The following is a 21,854-nucleotide window of genomic DNA, read 5'->3' as shown; positions in this document are numbered from 1 at the left end:
CTTATCGCTTGGTAGTTAGCGGCACGAGCTGCTATCTTTTTGGCTTCATCTTTATCCTCGGGGAGTTTACCTTTCTCCAGGTATTCTAAGTAAGGGGTCATCCAAGTCGGGTTCTGTTCTACCTGCAATATTGTGTTAGTTTTATTAAAAGCAGGTATATGGACATGTTGTATGTACACTTCATCGGGAAGCTGTTCCAATTCTTCTTTGGATAATCGGCTAAGCAGATCTGCTTCCTCATTTTTCTCTCGGGGTATTCTTTGAAATCTGATGGTTACTCCTCGACTTGTGAGCTCGGCTTCTAAAGTTTTTACTTTAGCCATGTAATTCTGCATAATGGGATCTCTAGCCTGATACATCCCTGTTACTTGGTTGATCACCAGCTGAGAGTCGCTGTTTATCTCGAGATCGGTTACTCCCACTTCCAGCGCCACCAACATCCCATTTATCAGGGCTTCATATTATGCCACATTATTCGAGGCTTTGAACTCTAGACGTAAGGCGTAACATACCTTAAAATCCTCTGGCCCCTTAAGCATTATTCCAGTACCACTGCCCTCAGTGCCTGATGCTCCGTCTACATACAACTTCCAGTTAAATTCTGGATGAGGCTCCCCCTCACGTTCTTTTCCTGCTATCCCTGAGGATGATCCTCTCTGCTCCCCGTTGAATGTGCATTCTGTTATGAAGTCAGCCAAGGCTTGAGATTTTATAGCTGTCCTAGGTCGATACTCTAGGCAGTAAGGGCTGATCTCTACGGACCAAGCCAACATTCGACCTGAAGTTTCCGGCCTGCGTAGAATCTTCTTTAAGGGTTGGTCTGTCATCACAACTCCTTGGTGGCCTTTCAAATAAACTTTGAATTTCCGGACTGCTAGCAATAGGGCGTAAGCCATTTTTTCAATGTTCGAATATCTGACCTCGGTATCTCTGAGTACCTTGCTGACGTAAAAAACGGGTTTCTGCTCCCCTTCTTCCACCCTTACTAATACTGCGCTGACTGCTTGTTCTGAGGCTGCCAAGTATATCAGAAGTTCTTCTCCTTTCATAGGACTACTGAGCACGTGGGGCGAGCTGAGATATCCCTTAAGCTCTGCGAAGGCTTTTTGGCAGTTTTCTGTCCATTCAAAGTTTGGCACCTTCCTCAATTATGAGATTTTAATTATTATAAGCAGCTATTTAATTCTCTTTGAGTATTTAAACTTTACTCACGGAGATTGATGGTTAGTTGCGCCTGACGGTCTTCAAACTTTTTTGAACTCTATCCGATTTATACAACCAGATCTTAAATAGTCCAAATTCTATTTTAAATGATACATATATATAAGCTTTTATTATGTTAATTCAGACATTTTCAAATGAAACCATTTGTCATCAATATGGGTGCACGAAATCAATGATAAAAGATTCAAAATTAAAATCCGGAAATTGTAACTCTATTTTTCATATTTCACTTTAATATATTTCATTTTTTTAATTAATTATGTTTATTTTGCCAAATATTATTTTGGAATTTGCGTGTGTTGTATTTACATGGAATATCTCCTGATTTTTTAACTTTTAGTCCATAAATGCACCTTAACAGTTTCCTAAATATCAAAATGAATGATTTAGCAATTAATTTACACTCATATAAATATAATATCTTTTCTAAATGTATTATTTATTACTCTCACTTTTTTAATATAATTAAAAAACAAATAAAAATTTTTATTTCTTAATATATGTAAAAAAAGAATTTGAATAAAAATTATAGAATAAAGGAAGTATTATTTTGATATAAAAATGTATAATATTATATTAAAACTATATAATATTATAAAAAATTAATTTTTATGTTATTAATGTAAAATTAATAATAAATAATTTTATTTAATAAAATTATTAAATGGAATAACTATAAATTTCAGAAAAATTAATAAAATATTATTATTTTAATTAATTAGAGCAATTTTTTAGAATGAAAATACAATACGAAGGGAAAATAAATACCATTGTGCATTATCTGGACTTCACACACTAGATCAGCCCCCCTAAGTGAGAAGGCAAAAATGGAAACCAATGAAAAGGCACCACGTAGCTAATACATTTCTACGCTGTATTTGCCTTATACAAAAAAGAGTAGAAGTGAAAGACTGTCTCCTTGACATTGCCATAAAAAGAGTCCGCCAAATTCGGTAACCTCCTTAATGGTCCAAAATTATCTTCATAAAATCAACGGAGAAAAAAAGGAACAAGTAGCCACGTGTACGATCCATATCTGACAAACCATGGAAATCAATATGGGCGAGTTTCACACTGTAACTCTCTGCTCAGTTAAAACGCCAAAACCCAGAGATTTTCAACCATATCTGAGAAATTAAATTATCCTTCAAACATAAGTCATTTTCTTTTAATTTCATTTTCTTTTTTTCTTTTTTATTTTTTAAAAAATAGAAAACAGACACACTCTCACTCTTGCCGTCGCCGGATTTTCCTTCGGCGATCTCTCCGGCGAAGGTAGCGCCGCTCAAACTCTCTCTAACGCTTCAATTTACCTGTTTCCCCTCCATTTTTATTTGCTATTGTATGATTTTTATACGAATGCGTATGGATTCTTGTGATCTTTTGAAGCTCTCTCTTTCGTTCTAGAAGTGTATAATATTTTCTCTTCAGATCGTTTGCTGCATGTGATGTGTGATCGTAGCTTGATTTTATCATTCCTTTATTTAATTCTTTAGGTTTTTGTGTTTGTTTATTGTGCAGGTAAATTTGAGTAGAAGGAAGCTTTGGAGTGTGTGTGGTTTTGCATGGCTGGAGCTTGATCTTTATCAATGGCTTCTATGAGAAAAACGGCGTCGTAAGGATACAGTTGGTTCCTGAGGTATAACAATTCGAGCTTTTGAGTGTCAATCACACTCCTGTGTAGAAGGGAAGCGAGTTAAGTGTGAGTTGGTGTGCTCGACTCAGTGCGTTTGTGAAATCGGATAGCAGCGAAAATGGTAGGCTTGGAACTCTTTGTTGAAGCTTTTTTGCGTGCAAAAGCTGTGCTAATTTTCTGGCTAGTCATTAACTATGGTATTGAATGTTCTTTTTTTTTTTTTTTTTTTTTTTTTTTTTCCCTTGAATGCTGTTTGGCAATTTAGACGGAAATTAAGTTGTGGTTAGATTTCTGTCATTGAAGTTTGATTCTTAGTTATACATGAATGTGCTACTTCTTTTCTGTAGTTTAAATTAATTGGTGCACTGGAATGATGTTTTGTAACTTTTGTTTTGAATTTTAATTATGGAATGATGATGATAAGTGGTCCATTTTCCAATACTCAATCATCATTGTATGTAGATAAGTGAATAGGTAGACTGATGGGTGATTTTATAGTTTTTTTCAAGTTTACTTTCTTAAATGCTGATGTCCTGTTTGATTAGTAGTATAAATTAGAGTTGCAACTGAAATCATATCACATTGAGGTAAGGCTGGAGCAATTAATGGCTATCCTATGGTTAGATATGATTTATATTGGAAAATCTTTAGATATTCAGAAATCCTGATCTTTAGAGGTCTAAGACGACTCTCTCTATGATAAGATTCTCTCCGTAATTAATGAGATATGCATATGCATAATATTGTTACTGATCATTGAAGGACATTAGTGGTTGAGTAACCAAAAGTTTATTCTGTAGCGATATAGAGAAAAGTAGTAAAATTTTTTATTTGAAGGCAGGAAAATCTGATGCAGAGATTTGTGTTTTTCACATTGAGTATTTTGAACTTGTTTTTTGGACTCAACGATTCATATTTCCAGAGAGAAAGATGTTATACGAGGGATCATTTTTACTAATTCATGCTTTCTTCAATTTTTGAAGTGTGCTAGGTTTAGGTTTGTTTGGATCGACAGCTGTAGTTAGTTGTTATCAGCTGGGGGTTAGATGTTGGCAATTAACTGACAGTTTGGAGGCCCAAAATGCTAACAATTAAGATTTCAATTAGTCTTTTGTTGAAGTATTGATACCAGTTACTAAACTTTAAAATATTACTCTAGATGGTATGGTTACCAAACAAACTAAATTTAACAATTGGGCTCCTAAATGCTAACTGTTGGCTCCCAGTTACTTATCCATCCACCATTAACTAATGCCAATGGCTACATTTTACTTTCTTCCACTAGTTCTCAAAACCCTTCAAGTTTACATGTGCTAGTAAAAGAGGACTTTGCTATGAAGTCATCAAATTGGATTTCAGCATAATATATCAGTATTCTTCGAAATACATTGATGAACCTCTTGAAGCATTCCTTTGAAGTGTAAAAGCTAGTGATGCTTTCAGTTATTGGGCTCTCGTCATCTAGGCTGCAACACTCCACCACCTTGCCCAATGGCGGTGTCATACTTTTTTCAACTTGTTTTCAAAACCCTTTAAGTTTACATGTGCTAGTAAGGGAGGACATTGCCCTGTTTTGCTATGAAGTCATCAAATTTGATTTCAACATTTACAAATATGGGCGAACATCAAACTGCATGGATGAACTCTTGAAGCATCCGCTTTGAAGAGAAAAATCTAGCGATGCTTTCAGCTATTGGACTCTCGCCATTTGGGGTGCAACACTACCCCACTTTGCATATTGTCATAGACATATAGCTTAATTGATGGAAGAAGTTCAATGGCAATCTATTGAGCTAAAGTGGAAACTATAAGGAAGAGCTCTAATGGGAGCAATTAAACATTTCATGGATGTATATGTAGTCCAAACAACATCAACTATATAGTTTATCAACTCTTTATGCCAAAAGCAAATGTTGAAGGGAGCTTGGAGTATGCATTTGATGCAGATGAGAAGGCTCAACATCGATAGGATCAAATAGAATAGTAATACAAGTTCAACCTCAGTAGGATTGAATTTGTTATGGAGTTAGCTAACATTTAGCTCCGTAATATCTTCAAAATTAATGTTGTGTTGAGGGTGATCGTAATACATTTATTTGCTACTCCTATTTGACCCTTGTAACTTTAATTTTACTCTAGAGTGTCATATCTCTTATTGGATATGAACATGCTATATTTCCTATTTATGTTGAATCCAAGTACATGTGATAAACATGTTGCTAACATTGTTAGTAGGTTTTGAAAATGCACTTGTACCCTCGTATTCGTTTTTTGTTTTTAAGAGATTGCCGCACTTGTCAGCAATGTGGGTTGTGTACACACTATGGCCACCTGCTATTAGTACAAGCATACTTGGAATTAACAAAGATGAATTGATGTCAGTAGACTTTTCTCTAGTACATGAGTTATATTAGAGAGCACAAATGACGGAAGAAAATTGGAGCCTACAGTAACATCAATCGGTTTTAGAAAAGATCTAAAATACAGTCAAGAAGTGGAAACTAAAGTGTTCTCGTAAACAAAGAAATAAAAACATTTTGCTAAAATCATAGCATAATCTTGAAACTTTGATGTCATTTCCAACTAAATCTAACTTCTTCCCTTTGCATTTAATAGTAATGATGCTACTAAGGTATTATACTTTTCTATGCTAATTAATATGATATGGTTAGTATTACAAACCAAAATAGAACATGAATTGCATTACTCAAGCAATCATGCAAAAAACAAGGTGATGCATTGTCTCATCGATTCTTCACTTGTAGCACTATCATTTACCAAAACTTTTCCATCATTATGATATTCCTAATGAGGATACTGGAAGGGATTATCGTAATTGCAATGTGAATCTCCAAGCACCCTAATTACTTATCTGTTTCCATTAAGTTTGAAAAAGGGTCTGAAGTGACTAAATCCCATTGTTGTTGCCAGGATCTTAACTATTGTACATCCATCTTGAATATTTTGTAAAATTCACTCCTTTAATGGAGTAAAAGTTTGCAGTTGCAGCTCACATGGGTTAAAAACACCTTCTTATCTTATGTTTCCCATCCTAAATTCTTATTCTTCTCACCCTAAATTCTTATTCATCAAGAAGTGTATCATTGCTTCGAATTTTTCTCCATAAACTAACTTCAGAACTTCTTCTTGTCTATATAGCAAGGATCCTTGTACTTGTTTGATGACATGGCATTCCATTTTTCCTCTCCTCCTATTTTCCCTCTATCAAATCTTGATGATAACATATTATATATTCCTTAAACATGCCTAGAACTTCAATGTGTTTGGCATTGAGATTGAAACTTGAAACTTTTTTTTTTTAAAGAATCATTTTAGATGTTACAAAAATCAGTTTGAAACTATTATACAGTTTGAGCTTTTATGATGAAAATATATCAAATACCTTAGTAACAACTTTTGTTTTCCTTTAATCAAAATGTAAAAGGTGGTGCTTTTCTCAACAATAATTCTAATGATAATGGCAATAAAGCCCCAAAGCAAAATGTTTGGTTTAAAGTTGTTTTGGTATTTCTTAGATGATTCTGAACAATAGTAGAAGATGGTATATTAAAATTTGTGATTCCAAGAATATGTATTACATAATAAAGCATTTCCTTTTCACCAAACATGTTTTATATTAGTTGTGCATTTTGAGCAAGGCATTTGATATTCAAAATGTCACATCTTTGCAAGATTGTCATGTCGCTTTCCATGCAAGAACTACCTTAGAGTAGCGGTTCTGCGGTTGTTGAAGGCTCATATGAGGTGCAAGGCACAAACCTCCATGCTTCAAATAGTTGGCAACCTCACCTAAGTGCATGCCATCCACCTTTCCCTGAAAGTTATTTTCTTCTCGCTCTTCCCTTTATTTTTCTTGTTTCTTTCCCTCCATCTCTCCCAAAGCTTGATTCAAGAACTCTTCCAAACAATATTTGCTTCCGACCCAATTACTCTGTCTTCATTGTAGCATCCATAGTTAAATCGTCCATCAAATCTACATCAAATCTACACCAATTAATAAACGGTGATGGAACTCCTGTATTTAGCAAGCTATGAATAATAATAGGAGCCTTGGTAGTTAATTTTTATTTTATTTGTATTTCATGATTGACCCTAACTAGTTTGGGATTAAAGCTTAATTGTTATTGTTGAGTTGCAATTATATTATTTCTTGTGTATTTGAGTGAAATATTATAGGTATAGATATGAATAGTTGTCTTATACTTTTATTTTTATTATAGTTATTATTATTGACTCATCTCATTTAGGCTTGTGATTTCGTCTTATGCTGGCTTAGAGCCTTAGACCTCTTGCTTGGCATTTTAGTGCACCTTACACCTTTACTAACTATGCCTTATAGGGAGCCCATATCTTCCAAGTTCTTGTCCGTGGAAAATTAATATTCCCATCATATTTATGATTGTTTAATTTCCAATAAAATACTTAACACATTAAAATTATTTTTTAAATAATTGTTTGGACAACTTTTTTAAATATTTTAGTGCACCTCTTTTGCACCATCCTTTTAATTTTTTTTTCTTTTGGAGTTTCGATATTGAACTGAGAGAAAAGGGACATACAATAAAGCAGAATGGGGAAGTATGCTTCTTCTTAACAAAAGTAAGTCTTCTTCCTCTCAAAGGGAAATGCCTCTTCCATTAGTCTTTTCTTAAGATTCTCCTCAATAGTTTCCAAAATGGATTTAGCCTCGACGTGAAACTCCCTAGGGAAGATCTAATAAGTCAAAGGCAGTCATCCTACCTTACAACTTAAATAAATTCCCATAAAAAAGTAAAGCAAAATATACCTTAAAACTTCTCCATCTATTTAGAAATCACCCTTTTCTCTTATTCCTAAAACTTCACCAGTAATGAATGTACCATGTTTATGCTTTGTCTCCCTTCCATAAATACACAGCCTTGAAAAACTTCACCAGTTATATTGCTTGGGAATTCTTGGTGGGATATGAAAAATTGCTTTTTTGAGCTATGAATGGAAAATTCTTACACATTGGCATTATGCTTTTTAGTAAAGAAGAAGATAGGAAATTCAGAGACGATAAAGTGTCTTTTTTGCTTGGAATAGTTGGGAAATAGTTCCTAGTCTGGATCCAACATCTCATTGGCTTCATGGAAAGTATTATCAATGATATGGGAATTAAGTAATTATTCTTTTGCTGTTTTCATTGAGTTGATAAGCTTTTCTCTTTTGTTTTCTCTTTGGGATGTCAAACAAAATCTATGTTGAGGCTATCTATGTGATTTCTACAAGTTTGGTACTGCTGGTAGTGCAATGAGGTAGGGGCACTCGTACATTTTATACTCGTTTCTAAATCAGACAGTTTCAAAATGAATGTAAGCTGAACAAAAAAAAAATATATGTAAAGAATACCCTTTGTTGCTTTGCTCCTGCAACTTATATCTTAGAAAGTTGCACTGTAAAAATTTTTAAAATGAAGAATCTTAATTATTAGGTAAATCTAGTCCTTAATGTTTTACTGATTTAGATATGATAAATAATTGTCTGAATATAGCTTCAATTTCTTCTCAATAGGAGCCCATAATGGGTTATATTATGGTACTCATATTGAAAGTTATGTTAAAAAAAGCAGAAACATTCTCATACAATCTTTTTCTCATGCCTGGAAATTTGGTGGTTGCCACATCCAACACACTGCCATAGTTAAAACATGGAGCTTGTGTCTGTTTCTGGTATACATGGTGAAAATTTGTACTAGTCTCTTAATGTATGAATAATTAGTAGGCTTACACAAACTTGCATATTGGTGCTTGTAGGTAAATTTGTGTGCGTGTGTGTTTCCCACAGTAATGATTTTAAGTTTATTGCACATTTTATGTTTTCCAGTATCTTAAAACATTTGCACATTTTTTGTTTTCCATTACCTCTGTAAATATTTTGTTGAGAAACATGATCATAATTGGTATTTTATCTTCAGTAGTGGTTTAAAAGATTAATAATATTGCTAATACGATAGCAGTAGCACAGACAAACCTTATATTTCATAGGTTAGTCTAAGATAAAATTTGCAATTCCATTGCCTACTAAAAATATGCATTGAAATGTGGTGCTTCCATACTTCATAATTTTGCTTTTGGTAATTATGATCCATTATTCTGTTAACAAATGAAGCACGAGCCAAATTTTTTCATATATGTCTCCTGTTTTTATGGCTCTTTGAAATTTTAATTCTCAATTTCTGTTGTTAGCCAGTTTTGCTGATTTAACTTTTCAACTTGTATGACCTTATTGAAGTCTTGTTTTCTGTAATTATTTGTTTAGTCTTTCCAGCAAAAAAGCTTTTGGATGTCAAGAGATGCAGGGTGTCTAACTGATGGAGAGATGGGTTATGATAGTTCCTCGAGAATTCAACCAAAGCGTGGACATCAGTGGTTTATGGATACCACTGATCCAGAATCATTCAACAAAAAAAAGCAGGCAATTGAAGCTGTTGGTAAAGTTTTGGCAACTTCTCACATGAACATTTCTCCATGGCATAATGCTTCCAGTTTTCAGTCAGTTTCAGGGCAATTCAGCGACCGCCCATTTGGGTCTGAGGCTGTTCAGACCAGTAATATGGTTGATCAAAATTTTCCTTCTTCTGGTGGTGGAAATATGAACATAAATATGGGAAGAAAGGAATTCAATGATCAGTATGTTTGCAATTCCTCTATGGGTTTGTCTATGTCTCATACCATTGAGGATCCTTTGGGATGTATCAGTTTTGGTGGACTCAGAAAAGTTAAAATCAATCGAGTTGGGGACTCCAGCAATGCCATTTCTGCGTCGGTGGCGCACTCCTATAGTCAAGGAGATAGCAATGCAATTTCAATAGGTACTACCTATAGTAAAAATGGAAGCAATGCCATATCTTTGGGTCCAACTGATAATAATACCATCTCAATTGGCCCCAGCTTCAGTAAGGCAGATAGCAATTTCATTACAATGGGCCACACCTTCAACAAGGGGGATGGAGATTTCATATCTATGGGACATAACTATGATAAGGGAGATGATAGTATCTTATCAATGGGTCAGCCCTTTGACAAGGGGGATGCCAGCTTTATAACAATGGGTCTGTCATATGAAAAGGATGATAGCAATGTCATCTCAATGGTTCATTCCTTTAGCAAGGGACATGAAAATTTCATTACAATGGGCCCCACCTATGATAAAGCAAATGAGAATTTTATTTCTATGGGTCCCTCCTATGGCAAGGGAAATGAAAGTATCATATCCATTGGTGCCAGTTATGACAAGCCAGATTCCAACATGACTTCCATATGCTCTGTGCAGGATAAAGGAGATTTCAATATTCTATCCATGGGTCACAACTATAACAAAGGTGAGAGTAATACCATATCTTTTGGAGGCTTTCATGATGAACCAGAGGCAAATGCCTCTGGCACTACCATTGGTGGATATGATGTGTTAATGGGCAATCAGAACTCAGCTCAAACTTCAGGAGCAGCTGGTGCAAAAGATTTTGTTCAGTCAAATTTGGATCCAACTGTAAATAATGCCCCAAAAGCTAATACGACAGCCCCCAAGAATAAAGACGCCAAGACATCTAAGAAGGCTCCTCCAAACAACTTTCCTTCAAATGTGAAAAGTTTGTTGTCTACTGGCATGCTTGATGGGGTTCCTGTGAAATATGTTTCATGGTCAAGGGAGGTGAGATTTAAGATTCATGCATCATGTGTCAATCTTTCATAAGTGTTTAGAGAAAATGTGCATGGTTCACTGAATAAGTTTCTTTTGAATGTATTAACGTTCTTGCTTGGCAGAAAAGTCTTAAAGGAATTATAAAAGGGACTGGGTATTTATGTGGCTGCCAGCAGTGCAACTTCTCTAAGGTAATTAATTCACAATATTTTAGGGCTCCCTAATTAAGATTAAAGTATTCCCAAAACATCACTCTTCATCATGCAGACTCTGAACGCTTATGAGTTTGAGCGTCATGCTAACTGTAAGACTAAGCACCCCAACAATCATATCTACTTTGAGAATGGGAAGACCATTTATGCAGTTGTTCAGGAGCTGAAGAACACTCCTCAGGAGATGCTTTTTGATGTAATCCAAAATGTGACTGGTTCTTCTATTAATCAGAAGAATTTCCGCAGCTGGAAAGGTAATGCCTTTGTAGATATTTTGTGAATTGCTCAACAATGTGAAAAGGAAATATGCCTTACTCTCTTACAAAATTTTCTTTGCTCCATTTCTTTAATAGCATCTTATCAAGCTGCCACCCGTGAACTTCAGCGTATCTATGGGAAGGATGAAGTTGTCATGCCATCTTGAGATGAAGATCATAGTTCTTGAATATGGGAGGCTGTATGTTTGTTCTGTACATAGCAGCATATATATTTGGTAAACTATCAACTTGCTTTTGGATTTTAAGAATTTTGTGGAGACAGTGCTTATTTAGTTTTTTTTTTTTTTTTAATCTTTTTTAGTAAAAAATAATAAAATCCAAGTTTTAAGTTCAGACAATTAAATCTTTGAAATTAGATTTAACTATCATGTATGTCTATAATCGGCACTAGAGGTACCTTCTCCATGTCAGTTGACGGGACGAAGCTGTTCTATTTTGAGGGGATGGAAGGGGCTTCATGGAAATCATGCAATGTGCCGCTTTGGAGAGAATTACTGATCTCTATGCCATAGCCTGGTGAGATAAGTAAAAATGAATAATTACTTAATTACACAGCTGATAGATTGAATGAATTTTGCGGCAAAATCTGCAACTCTCAGTTTTAGGCTTGGCCATGCTGTAGGGAAACCACATAAATGTCATTGTACCTATTTAGTGGGAATGCTAGTTCTGATGTCTAGTTTAGTTTTCTAGTTCTTCAGTTTCTTTTTCTCATCTCTAATCATTAGTATCAGGCACAAATATTAAACATTATCCATGGCATTATACTTTGTGATGGACACTTGACTGTAGGACTAGAGTCTCCTATGGCCCTTCCCCTATTGTTTTTGGTCCATCACATAAACAATCTGTACCTTAGGTGGTTCACCTTGTCCTAGGCTTGGTACTTGAGCCCATTCTTTGTCCTGGTATCAAGAACAACACCTAGGTCCACTTGTCCCATTACAGTTGATAGAGCTTCTCGTGTGACTAAAATATTTCACTGCATGAAACTAGAAGCTGAGTTCTTTTTCTTTTATGGTTCTACAACATTTCTTGCTTGGGGCCATAGCACTAGAGCGCAATCATCTTATGGCGTAACTATATATCATCTATGTGATTCTATGTAGACATTTCTACGTAAAATGACAAATCAAACCAATGGATGGTTTACATGTAAACAAAAGTAGTTCTTCTCTCATTTTTATCCCTTTATTTTTAAAACATTTTTTTTTTAAAAAAAAATATTCAAAACTACTCTTGTCTACATGTAAGGCACCCGTTAGTTTGCCATATTCCATGTAGATAGCCTTACATGGAATCACTGTGGCAACGGATATAATTTCTCCATTTTGTGGCTGTAGCATTTCCTTGTTAACCAAGTGTCAGTAACAAGTATCAGTTTCTATGATTTTAAAGCATTGTTCAAATTGGTTACCTCCTGAAAATTAGAACTTCTCATGAAGTAATTTAACTTAATTGAGATTTTCCATAAAGTAAGTTAACTAGTTGAAGAGAAGTAACTTATTTTCCCTAAAAAAGTACTCTCAACTTTTTAAGAAATTAAGAAAAAATGACAATTTAAGAAAAAATTTACAATCAAACAAGTATAATTTTTAGCACTTTTTGAAAAATAAAACCTAAAATTAGCTTGTGTAGTTAAAGTGTAGTTTTTTTTTTTTTCTTTTCTTTGAAGTAAAAAGAAAATTATTTGAAATGATTAAATATATCTCATGGGTACACAATAAATTATTATATAATTTAAAACTTATTAATACTTTGTCATTAAAGTGTTAATGGTTTACATTGCATTTTAAGTTTTTATTTTTTAATAAAAATATTAATTTCTTGTAATACATGTTGAGGTGTACATTGGATTGGATATATTTAATAATTTGGCCATCCATAATTTACCCATTCTCGGTTACCTATTTATGTTTCCTTTTTGAATTTTTTTAATGTTTTTAGTGACAGTTTTAATAGGAATCCACCCACGGATTTTTTCTTTTTTAATTCTTCTCACTTTTTTAATAAAATATAAATTCCATTAAATTTCAAAAAATATCACTTAACCAAATCCGGAATATAAGCGTATGAGCTACATCGTTGGTAGAGCTACAAACAAAATTAATAAAAATATAAATTATCTCCGAAATAAGAGATTTATAATAAAAAATAAATCTATCAAATGATGATAAATTCTGATAATTAGAATCAGCTGTCTGACTCCATAATAACCCAAGATCAACCATTATCTTTGAGTCGGCTTAAAACTTTTCTAAAAGTCACGGTCTTAGAAGCATCATTTTCTTTTATTTCTTTAATCTTCCAACGTTGGAAACTTCTATCACCCCTTAGTTGCACAGTGAAAAAGCTAATATTTTATCGGTAAGATGTTTGGCTCTGATCAATAATGCTAGTTGTTTGCAATAACTGTTTCAATCCGTCACTGTCTAGTAATAGTGAACCAAAAATTATAATTAAAATAAACTTTTTATGATCCACTTCTTTTAATTTTAAATACTAGCCGATTTATCAAGATCAAATACTAAAAGTGTCTTTATTTCACGAAAAATATTTTTTTTTTATGTCTAAATATTTAAAAATTTAATTAGTAAAAAATATTTTTTATGGTTGAAAAAAAAATTATTTTTTTAAAAAAAATTTTCTATTTTGAAAAGTAAAATTTATTTTTCATGAGATTCTTATTAAAACTTCTATATATAAAGTTAATAAATTTTATTTTTTAACTTAAAATTAAACAACAAAATAAATTTTTTTAAAATATAAATTATTTTTTCACAGACGAACGAAAAACTATCTTAGAAAGTGGTTGCGGAACGAGCCTTTGTCTTGCAAGGGATGAACAAATAAGAGCTCTTTGCATTTTTTTTTTTTAAACTCCATTATTTTAGAATGATTGATTCATAGCGTTTACCTTTTATCTTTCTGCTGTTATGCCAAAGAAATTGGTTAATTATTTTTTTATTTAAACGTTACTATTACCGTTTTTCCTTTATTATCTCTTTCAATTCTCACCCTCCACCATTTAGGCATTATCTCATTGTTGAATAATCTTGGGTTAAATTCTTAGATTTTGAATTTTAGAGTAATATGCATAATTTAATTTTAGAGTTCAGAATTATTTGTGGTGCTCATTTTGAATTTCATTATCCATAACAATTGAAAAAAAAAAAAATTGATGATGCTTAATGAATTTGAAGCGTGCGCATGTATTTAGAGTATTTAATAAAATTAGGTAATTATTCTCAAGAAAAAAAATAGTTAATGTAATTTTTTTTAATAAAAATTAGAGTAAATTATATTTTAATCTCTTAATTTTAATATAATTATCGGATCAGTTCTTGTATTTTTGAAATCAAACAATAAATATTTTAAATATTTAAAATACTTTCATAACGCTTAATTTTTTTTTAATATAAGTGAAAAATTTTATATTGTGTAAACTATAATTTGGTCTTTAAATTTTAATATAATTGACGGATTAATCTTTATAATTTTAAAATTAAATTCTTAAATTCCTCTATTTTTAATCAGTTTCAAATTACGGTTTCAACCATTATAGATATTAGTGATGGTCAAATTTCTTCTAAAAGTACAAATTTTTCTAAAATATTTTTTATAAAAATTTATGATCTATTTAAATGTTACATGCTACTATTTAAAATTGAAAAAATTTGAAAAATAAAAAGTGTTAAAAATTAGTTAAATGAGATATTATAAATAAAAGTTAATGGAATTTAAGCGTTCTTTTAAATAAAAATTTTAAAAAATTAAAGAATCAAAATATTTAAATTATAATAGATGGAGATGAACTGATTATAAAGAGATTTAAGTGTATACTTTTAAAAATATAGAAAAAAAATTCATTAATTATACTAAAACTCAAAGTTTCAAATATAATTTATCTATTTAAAAAGGATAATAAAAATATTTTCACACTTTTAACAGTAAAAATACATGGAGAAATCTCTAATTTGGATAAATTGATTATGGAGAGATTTAAGTGGTCGATTTTAAAAATACAGAGATTGATCCGTTAATTATGGTAAAATTTAGAAATTAAAGTATAATTTATCATAAAAATTAAGATTTTTTAAATAAACTGACTTTTTAAAGTTAATTTTGAATTTTGAGGTGAATTTTTTTTAAAAAAGGAAGGAAACTATTTATTATTATTATTTTTTTTCATAAGAAGTTAGCAAGTTATGCTTGGATGTTTGTTGTAATATTCTAAACAGCATAATTGCATGAAGTTTTATTTTATAGAAGTGCATTTCTCTGCTTTTTTTTTTCTTTATAAATGCAGAAAAGATGATAGTCTCCATTATTTAATTGTTTCATCATTCTACTAAATACCGAGTAATTAGCATTCACACGCTTAATTTGGTGGTAAGTACATCTGAGTAAATATGAGAAGTTTTATGTCCTATTCCTTTAATTCTCGATTTTCATTTAAAAAAAAAATACTGAGTAATTAAAAAAAATGTATAATATACACTAAAAGTAAATACCCACTGGATAATTTAACTTCCTTTTTCAGTTTACATTATTGAACATCCAAAAAAAAAAAAAATCTTACAAGGTTGAGTCTAATTTTAGCAAAACTTTGCCAAAACTCTCTCTCACTAGATCTCTAGAAAAGAAAGGAAAAGAAAAGGACAAAATTTATCATAAATTCCTTGCAATTATTATTCATGACTTTTGTAACTGAATTAGAATTTCCTTCAAACTGATTCATGAGTAGGCCTCAATTTGGTGACGTCAATGGCAACAGATTCTTGATTTGAACTCTCTAAACTCCCATCCATTTGTGAAGTTGTTGCAGCCACCTTATCATTGCTGCAAGTTAATGGAGATTGATCCTTGCTCTTACCCCACAGCACTAGATATAAGCCAATGACAATGGCTAGTGCTCCAATAACCCTACAACAAAACCCAAGTTTTATGAATAAATTCTATCTGATTTTGAAATTTTCTAAGATTTGATTGTAATATGTATAGATCAGTAAAATTCTCACCTTCCTAAATACACAATCTCTGATAAGACAAAGGAGCCTAGAATTGTTACTATAACCATGCTTAAAGGATTGAAAGCTGTTACAAAAACAGGACCTTTGCTCTTCATTATCACTCCTTGTACATAATATGCAACTCCTGAACAAATTACTCCCTGCATGCATATGTAATTTTAATGAAAAAAAATAAAAAATTTACCATAAATTCCAAGAAGAAATGGGTTGCAGTAATAATTAATTACTTACACTGTAAACAGCAGCTAATAATCTAGAATCAAAGTGTAGAGACCAGGCAGAGGGATTTCCCCTTTCCATTATGACAGCAAAAATGGAGCCTTCAATGGTGCCCATCAAGCATATCAAAGCTGTTAGGGAGAGCTCAGCTGGGTATGTTTTCAGTGTTATTGCCTATAAGCCAATCATATTAACATTTAGTATTAGGGATGAGGCATTCAATAAACTGAAAATTCAATTTAAGTATTTGTAAAATAAAATCAAACTAGGTGAAAAATAATACGAATCGAACCGATCTGATTTGATTCAATTTGGTTAGATCGGTTGGATTTTTTGATGGGTTTTTTAATTTTTACACTTAAATATTTTATGATTCAATTAAAGTATTTCAATCTTGATTAGACTTTAGTCTCCCTAAATCATCAAAATAATATAGCATTGATAAATAATTGATTCGATTTGGTTTTTAGATTTTTTTCTAATCAAAATTGAATCGAAATAACTAAATTTTTAAAAAATCAAACCAAACTGTGAAGAATATAAAATTAGACTGAATTTCTAAATAATTCGATTCAGTTGATTATTTTGGTTTGAACTGAATCCTACTCATCCCTATTTAGTATATAATACATGTGGTTTAAATTATTTAGTCCCTGTAAGTAATTGTTTTGAAATTATAGATACTAAATGGTTGTAATTTTGAAATTTTTTAAAATTATGAGGACTAACTTAAAATAAGGGTATATTTTTGCCATTTTGACATATTATTAATAGAATAAATATAAACAGAGGATCAAATAGTTAACTATTTGAAAATATAGGGATTAACTAATATATTTTTGAAAATAGAGAAACCAAATAATTAGTTTCATTAAATTATAAGGACTAAATAGTAAATTTTTTCATATTAATTAATTACCTGAAGGATGATGAAACCAGACCAACATAAGCAGCCTACTCCAATCATAAAAGCACCCTTAATGGTATCATTTGATGTTAGTGCACTGGTGGATCCATGAACATCATAGCCTTTTGTCCATGGAAAATCCAGCTTTGGTCCTTTAATTAAAGTCATTAACATTGCTCCTCCCACTGTCACTAGAGTCCCCAATATCTTTGCTTGGCTGTGCAATTTCCTCAAGTTAACCTTCTCAAGCCTGCCAAAAACCCATGATAAACATCAAATTCACAATCTAAAAATATGTAGAGAAATTTACTATTTAATCCTTGTAATATATGAGAACTTATTAATTAGTCTATTAATTTTAAAAAATATATTAAAATATTTTTGAACTCTTAAAAATTTACTAATTAGTCATTTTATTAGTTTTAGCAGTTAAGTGTTTTATTATTTAATCTTTGTGACATGAAAAAATTTATTAATTAGTTTATTAGTTTTGTAAAAATATCTACTAATTAATATCTTTGAATCGAGGGTATTTTAGACTTTTTTGTAACATTTAACTGTTAAAAGCAACGAATTAATTAATTAGTAGACCTTTAAAATCTCAAAGATATTTTAATATATTTTTCAAAGTCGAGACTAATTAATGAATTTTTCTGTACTACAAGAACCAAATAGTAAATTTTTTAAGTATGTATTTTGGGTGATAGAAAATTGAAAATTACCTCAAGGCTCAATCATAATGAACTAATTAGTAGATATTTTAAAATTTCAATGATATTTTAATATATTTTTTAAAATTGAGAGACTAATTAGTAATTTTTTTTATATTATATGAACTAAATAGTAATTTTTCAGTATCTTTGTTTTTTAGTGATAAAAAATTACCTCAAGGCCCAAGCCATAAGAAAAGCAAAAGCAGGAAGTATGTTGCACATAGTAGAAGCAAAAGTTGCTGTGGTGTACTTCATGCCAGTATAATACAAGTTCTGATCAATAGTTGGCCTACCAAAAACACAACATGAAAAATAAAAATCCATATTTGAACCACATTATAAAAATTTTATCTTGTAATATGTCAAAAATCTCACTCCAACAAGCCTAGCAACAGTATCTTAGCAAAGATGGAGATGTTCATCTTTGGCCTCACCTTCCTGTCAAACAAAAACTAATGTGATTATTAAGAATATTGCATGTAACCCACTTGAGAGAAAGCGAGAGAGAAAGAGAGAGAGAGACCTATCAAAAACAATGGCAAATGGAGCAATAACAATGGTGGCAACAAGATGCCTGTAGACCACCAATACATGTGGGCTCATCCCTTTATTTAGAGCAAATTTTGAAATTATAGACATGCCTGCATACCCAAACTGCAGAAAAATCACAGCCAAAAATGGCTTTGCTTTCTGACAAAACTTAGCCCAGGACTCCATAAGCTCTATTATACTACTCAAACTTTCTCAATCTCTCTTATTCTGTAAATGGAGAGCTTGCCAACTAAATATATATAGATATCTGGAGATGAAGGTAGTTCATTTTTTAAAGAAATATACAATAGCAACACGTCTTGGTTTGGAGTCTAGGGACTCCACTAGCTAAACAAAAATGGGGAGAAGAGGATTAGAAAACCAGCAGAAGCACACTACACTTTTCATTTAATAAAAATATCAAACACCTTGCTGACTAATCATCGTATAGGCTGATTGCATGCACCAAGCAAAAATGTTGTCCACGGAAGTTAGTGGTGGCTTATTAGTGTTTGAGTTGGCATTTCGTAAACGTAACCTTATATACAGTTTTAAAGGATATAGGAAGTTATGGAATGGGCCCTTTTAGTTTTTCCTTTTTTAGTAAAATTCGTCTAATTTGAATTCGAGTTCGAAATTGTCTTGAAAACGGCTTCTTTTTATCTTTTTTGGTATATATAATCGGCTCTAACTTGAGTTAGAATTTGAAATCTCGATTTTAAAACGAATTCAATATTAGGTATTAAATAAGATAGAATTCTTTTTTTCATCTTAGATATAATTGATTTCATTTTGGATTTGAACTTAGAAATTTCGATCTTAAAAATGATTTCAGTATTGGGTGGTATATGAGATGGGACTTTGATGCATTGGTATTTAATTCTTTTTGTTTCTTAGCTTTATGCCTTGTGAAATGCTTTCGCCATTTGGAAAGGAAGAGTGCTATGTAAAAGATATTGGTATCTGATTTAGAAATTCTTAGATAGATTTAGCTTAACGCACATAAACTAGCTGAATACGGATTTTGTCCTTTATCTTCTCTCCAAAACTTATTTACCTCGTTTATATTCCATTTATTTGCCAAAAATAACTTCAATTCAATAAAATAATTTATTTTTTATTATTTAATTTTAATATAAAAAATATATATTAAAAATTTTATATAAAAATATTAAATTATTAAAATATTTTAAATCTATAACGAACAAATTTAAATATACTTTTTTTAAAGCGAAAAATTTTCTAATTAATTTGAATTAACATCATTGTAGAGCACTAAGAAAGAATAATAATCTTAGATATCGGGGAAAAATATATTCTAGCACTTGTAAAAATATCTGAAAATAATATTCTAGCATAAAACCTAACATAAATATATATTATAGTATAATGTATATATTAAGCATGTGTTTATTAAGCTGTTAAAATTATTTTATATTATATAATTTAATTATAAAATATTATAAAATCATTTAAATTTAATTTAATAATCATAAAAATAATAAAATAAATTTTTATAATTATTTTTTACAATAGTACTTATTTTTATAAGCAATTTTAACCCTTAAACTGAAATGTCAAATAAGTATTATTGGTAAGTCAGAAAAAAAAGGTGTATTGCTATTTCATACTATAATCTTAATTGCTACAAACAAAATGTCACAAAATAAAAGAAATTATAAATATATATATATGGAAATTCTTCTGGTTTACGTATTTGGTTTAATTAGCACTTAGAACATCACCATGACTTTCACTTATCGTTTAACCTTAAAAATTAACAAAATGCCAATACCCTAGTCCCTAGCTTCAACAACTGCAATTCTGAGTGAAAAAAATAAAAATAAAAATAATTCAAAAAAATTGAATTAAATTATTAAATTTAAAGAGAGTATGAAAATATTAATATTAATTAATTTACATGAAACAATTAATTTTAAATTTTATGGCAGACTTAAAAATAAAAATAAAAATATACGCACAATTTTTAAAAATATGGCGAGAGCCATAAACCTACCATAAAATTTAATATAAAAATTTCATCATGAGTTAATTTTATATTTTATTTATTTATTTTTTAATATTTTATATATTTTTATAATTTTACATATTAAAATTATATTTTCTATTATAAATAGTCACTTTATATATTAAAAACTCACTTTTCAATTTTTAAGAAATTTTAATAAAATTTTTTATTTTCTAATCTATATTTTCTTTTATTTTATCTTAACCAAACGATTTTGATTAAAATTCTTAATAAAATTTAAATAAATTTTTTAATGAAAGTCTAAATAGTTATTTATCATTCATTTTATATGAATGTATATAAATAATTAAATTATTTTATATATTAAAATGAGTTTTTTAAATAATAAAAAATAAATATTAAAATATTTAATAATTAAAATTAATGAAATGATTAATTAATAAATTTTTTAAAATTTCTTAAATTTTATAATATATTTTTCAAAATTAATAAATTAACTGAATTTTATATAATATAGAAATTAAATAATAAATATTTTAAATATTTTTTGACTAATTTTATGGAGAGATTATGAAGACATTAGTTAATAAGGTTTTGTTTGTGTATGAGATAGGGATGAGTCCACAGTTAGCAGTCAATTCCTTAATAATTTGTGAATAAATTAAAATAGATGTAGTGCGTTCTGACATTTTCCTATCAAAAACCCATTAATTTTTTAGAATGGAGTTCAAGTCAATATCTTTTAAGGGCTCTCTCATTAATTCATTAATTCATTAATTAATTAATTAATTAATTAATTAGTGGCTCGAAATCAAAGCAACTTTTAGCCCATTTACCTTTCATTTCTTTCTCATGGTGATAATGACCCTATTAATTAATTAATTAATCTCACTAGCAAAATTGCAATCCTTCTCATACTCTGGTACTTTCATGATGTGCTTCAATTTTCTTTTTTCCACGTCCAGTGGCTTTTTCTTTCTTTATTTCTTTTTTTTTTCTGAATCAATTTAGCATTTTGAGTGAGTTTCCTATTAGTTTGATTTTATATTAAATAAATTTATTATAAAAAAATACTTTCTCTCAAATTTAAAAATATTTTATACTCTAAAATTTAAATTCAAAATTACTAATTAATAGGATAAATATTTAATCAATTCAATTTAAAATCAAACTGAATCGAAAAAATTAAAATTAAAATTTTAGTATTGATAAAAATTAAATCGAATAGATTTTAAGTAAAAATTAATTTAAATCAAATCGATTTGATTTAATTTGATTTGATTCAGTTAAATCGATTAAATTTTTTTTTATTTTTATCCCATACTTTTAGTGATTTAAAATTTAATTTAAGTATTTCTATCTTAAATATATCTAATCTCTTTATATTATTAAAAATAATATATTGCTTTTTTCATTTCATAATTTTTA

General features: G+C 30.2%; 2 protein-coding genes across 2 annotated transcripts; one reads left to right on the top strand and one right to left on the bottom strand.

Moving 5' to 3' along the window:
* Positions 1-2,339: 2,339 nt before the first annotated feature.
* On the top strand, positions 2,340-11,371 carry LOC110625086. Its single transcript, XM_021770611.2, has 6 exons — positions 2,340-2,499; positions 2,746-2,981; positions 9,161-10,552; positions 10,666-10,734; positions 10,811-11,009; positions 11,109-11,371. The coding sequence occupies exons 2-6, from the start codon at positions 2,979-2,981 to the stop codon at positions 11,177-11,179; spliced, it is 1,734 nt and encodes a 577-aa protein (XP_021626303.1). The 5' UTR covers positions 2,340-2,499; positions 2,746-2,978; the 3' UTR covers positions 11,180-11,371.
* Positions 11,372-15,545: 4,174 nt separating this feature from the next.
* On the bottom strand, positions 15,546-18,938 carry LOC110625087 (WAT1-related protein At2g39510). Its single transcript, XM_021770612.2, has 7 exons — positions 18,429-18,938; positions 18,281-18,343; positions 18,078-18,194; positions 17,205-17,442; positions 16,298-16,459; positions 16,055-16,206; positions 15,546-15,959 (listed from the first exon to the last, which is right to left on the bottom strand). Exons 1-7 carry the CDS (start codon positions 18,620-18,622, stop codon positions 15,761-15,763), a joined length of 1,125 nt encoding a protein of 374 aa, XP_021626304.1. The 5' UTR covers positions 18,623-18,938; the 3' UTR covers positions 15,546-15,760.
* Between the last annotated feature and the right edge of the window lie 2,916 nt (positions 18,939-21,854).

The sequence above is a fragment of the Manihot esculenta genome, chromosome 10, assembly GCF_001659605.2.
Source record: "Manihot esculenta cultivar AM560-2 chromosome 10, M.esculenta_v8, whole genome shotgun sequence".
Taxonomy (NCBI): domain Eukaryota; kingdom Viridiplantae; phylum Streptophyta; class Magnoliopsida; order Malpighiales; family Euphorbiaceae; genus Manihot; species Manihot esculenta.
This window is presented reverse-complemented; position numbering and strand designations above follow the sequence as displayed.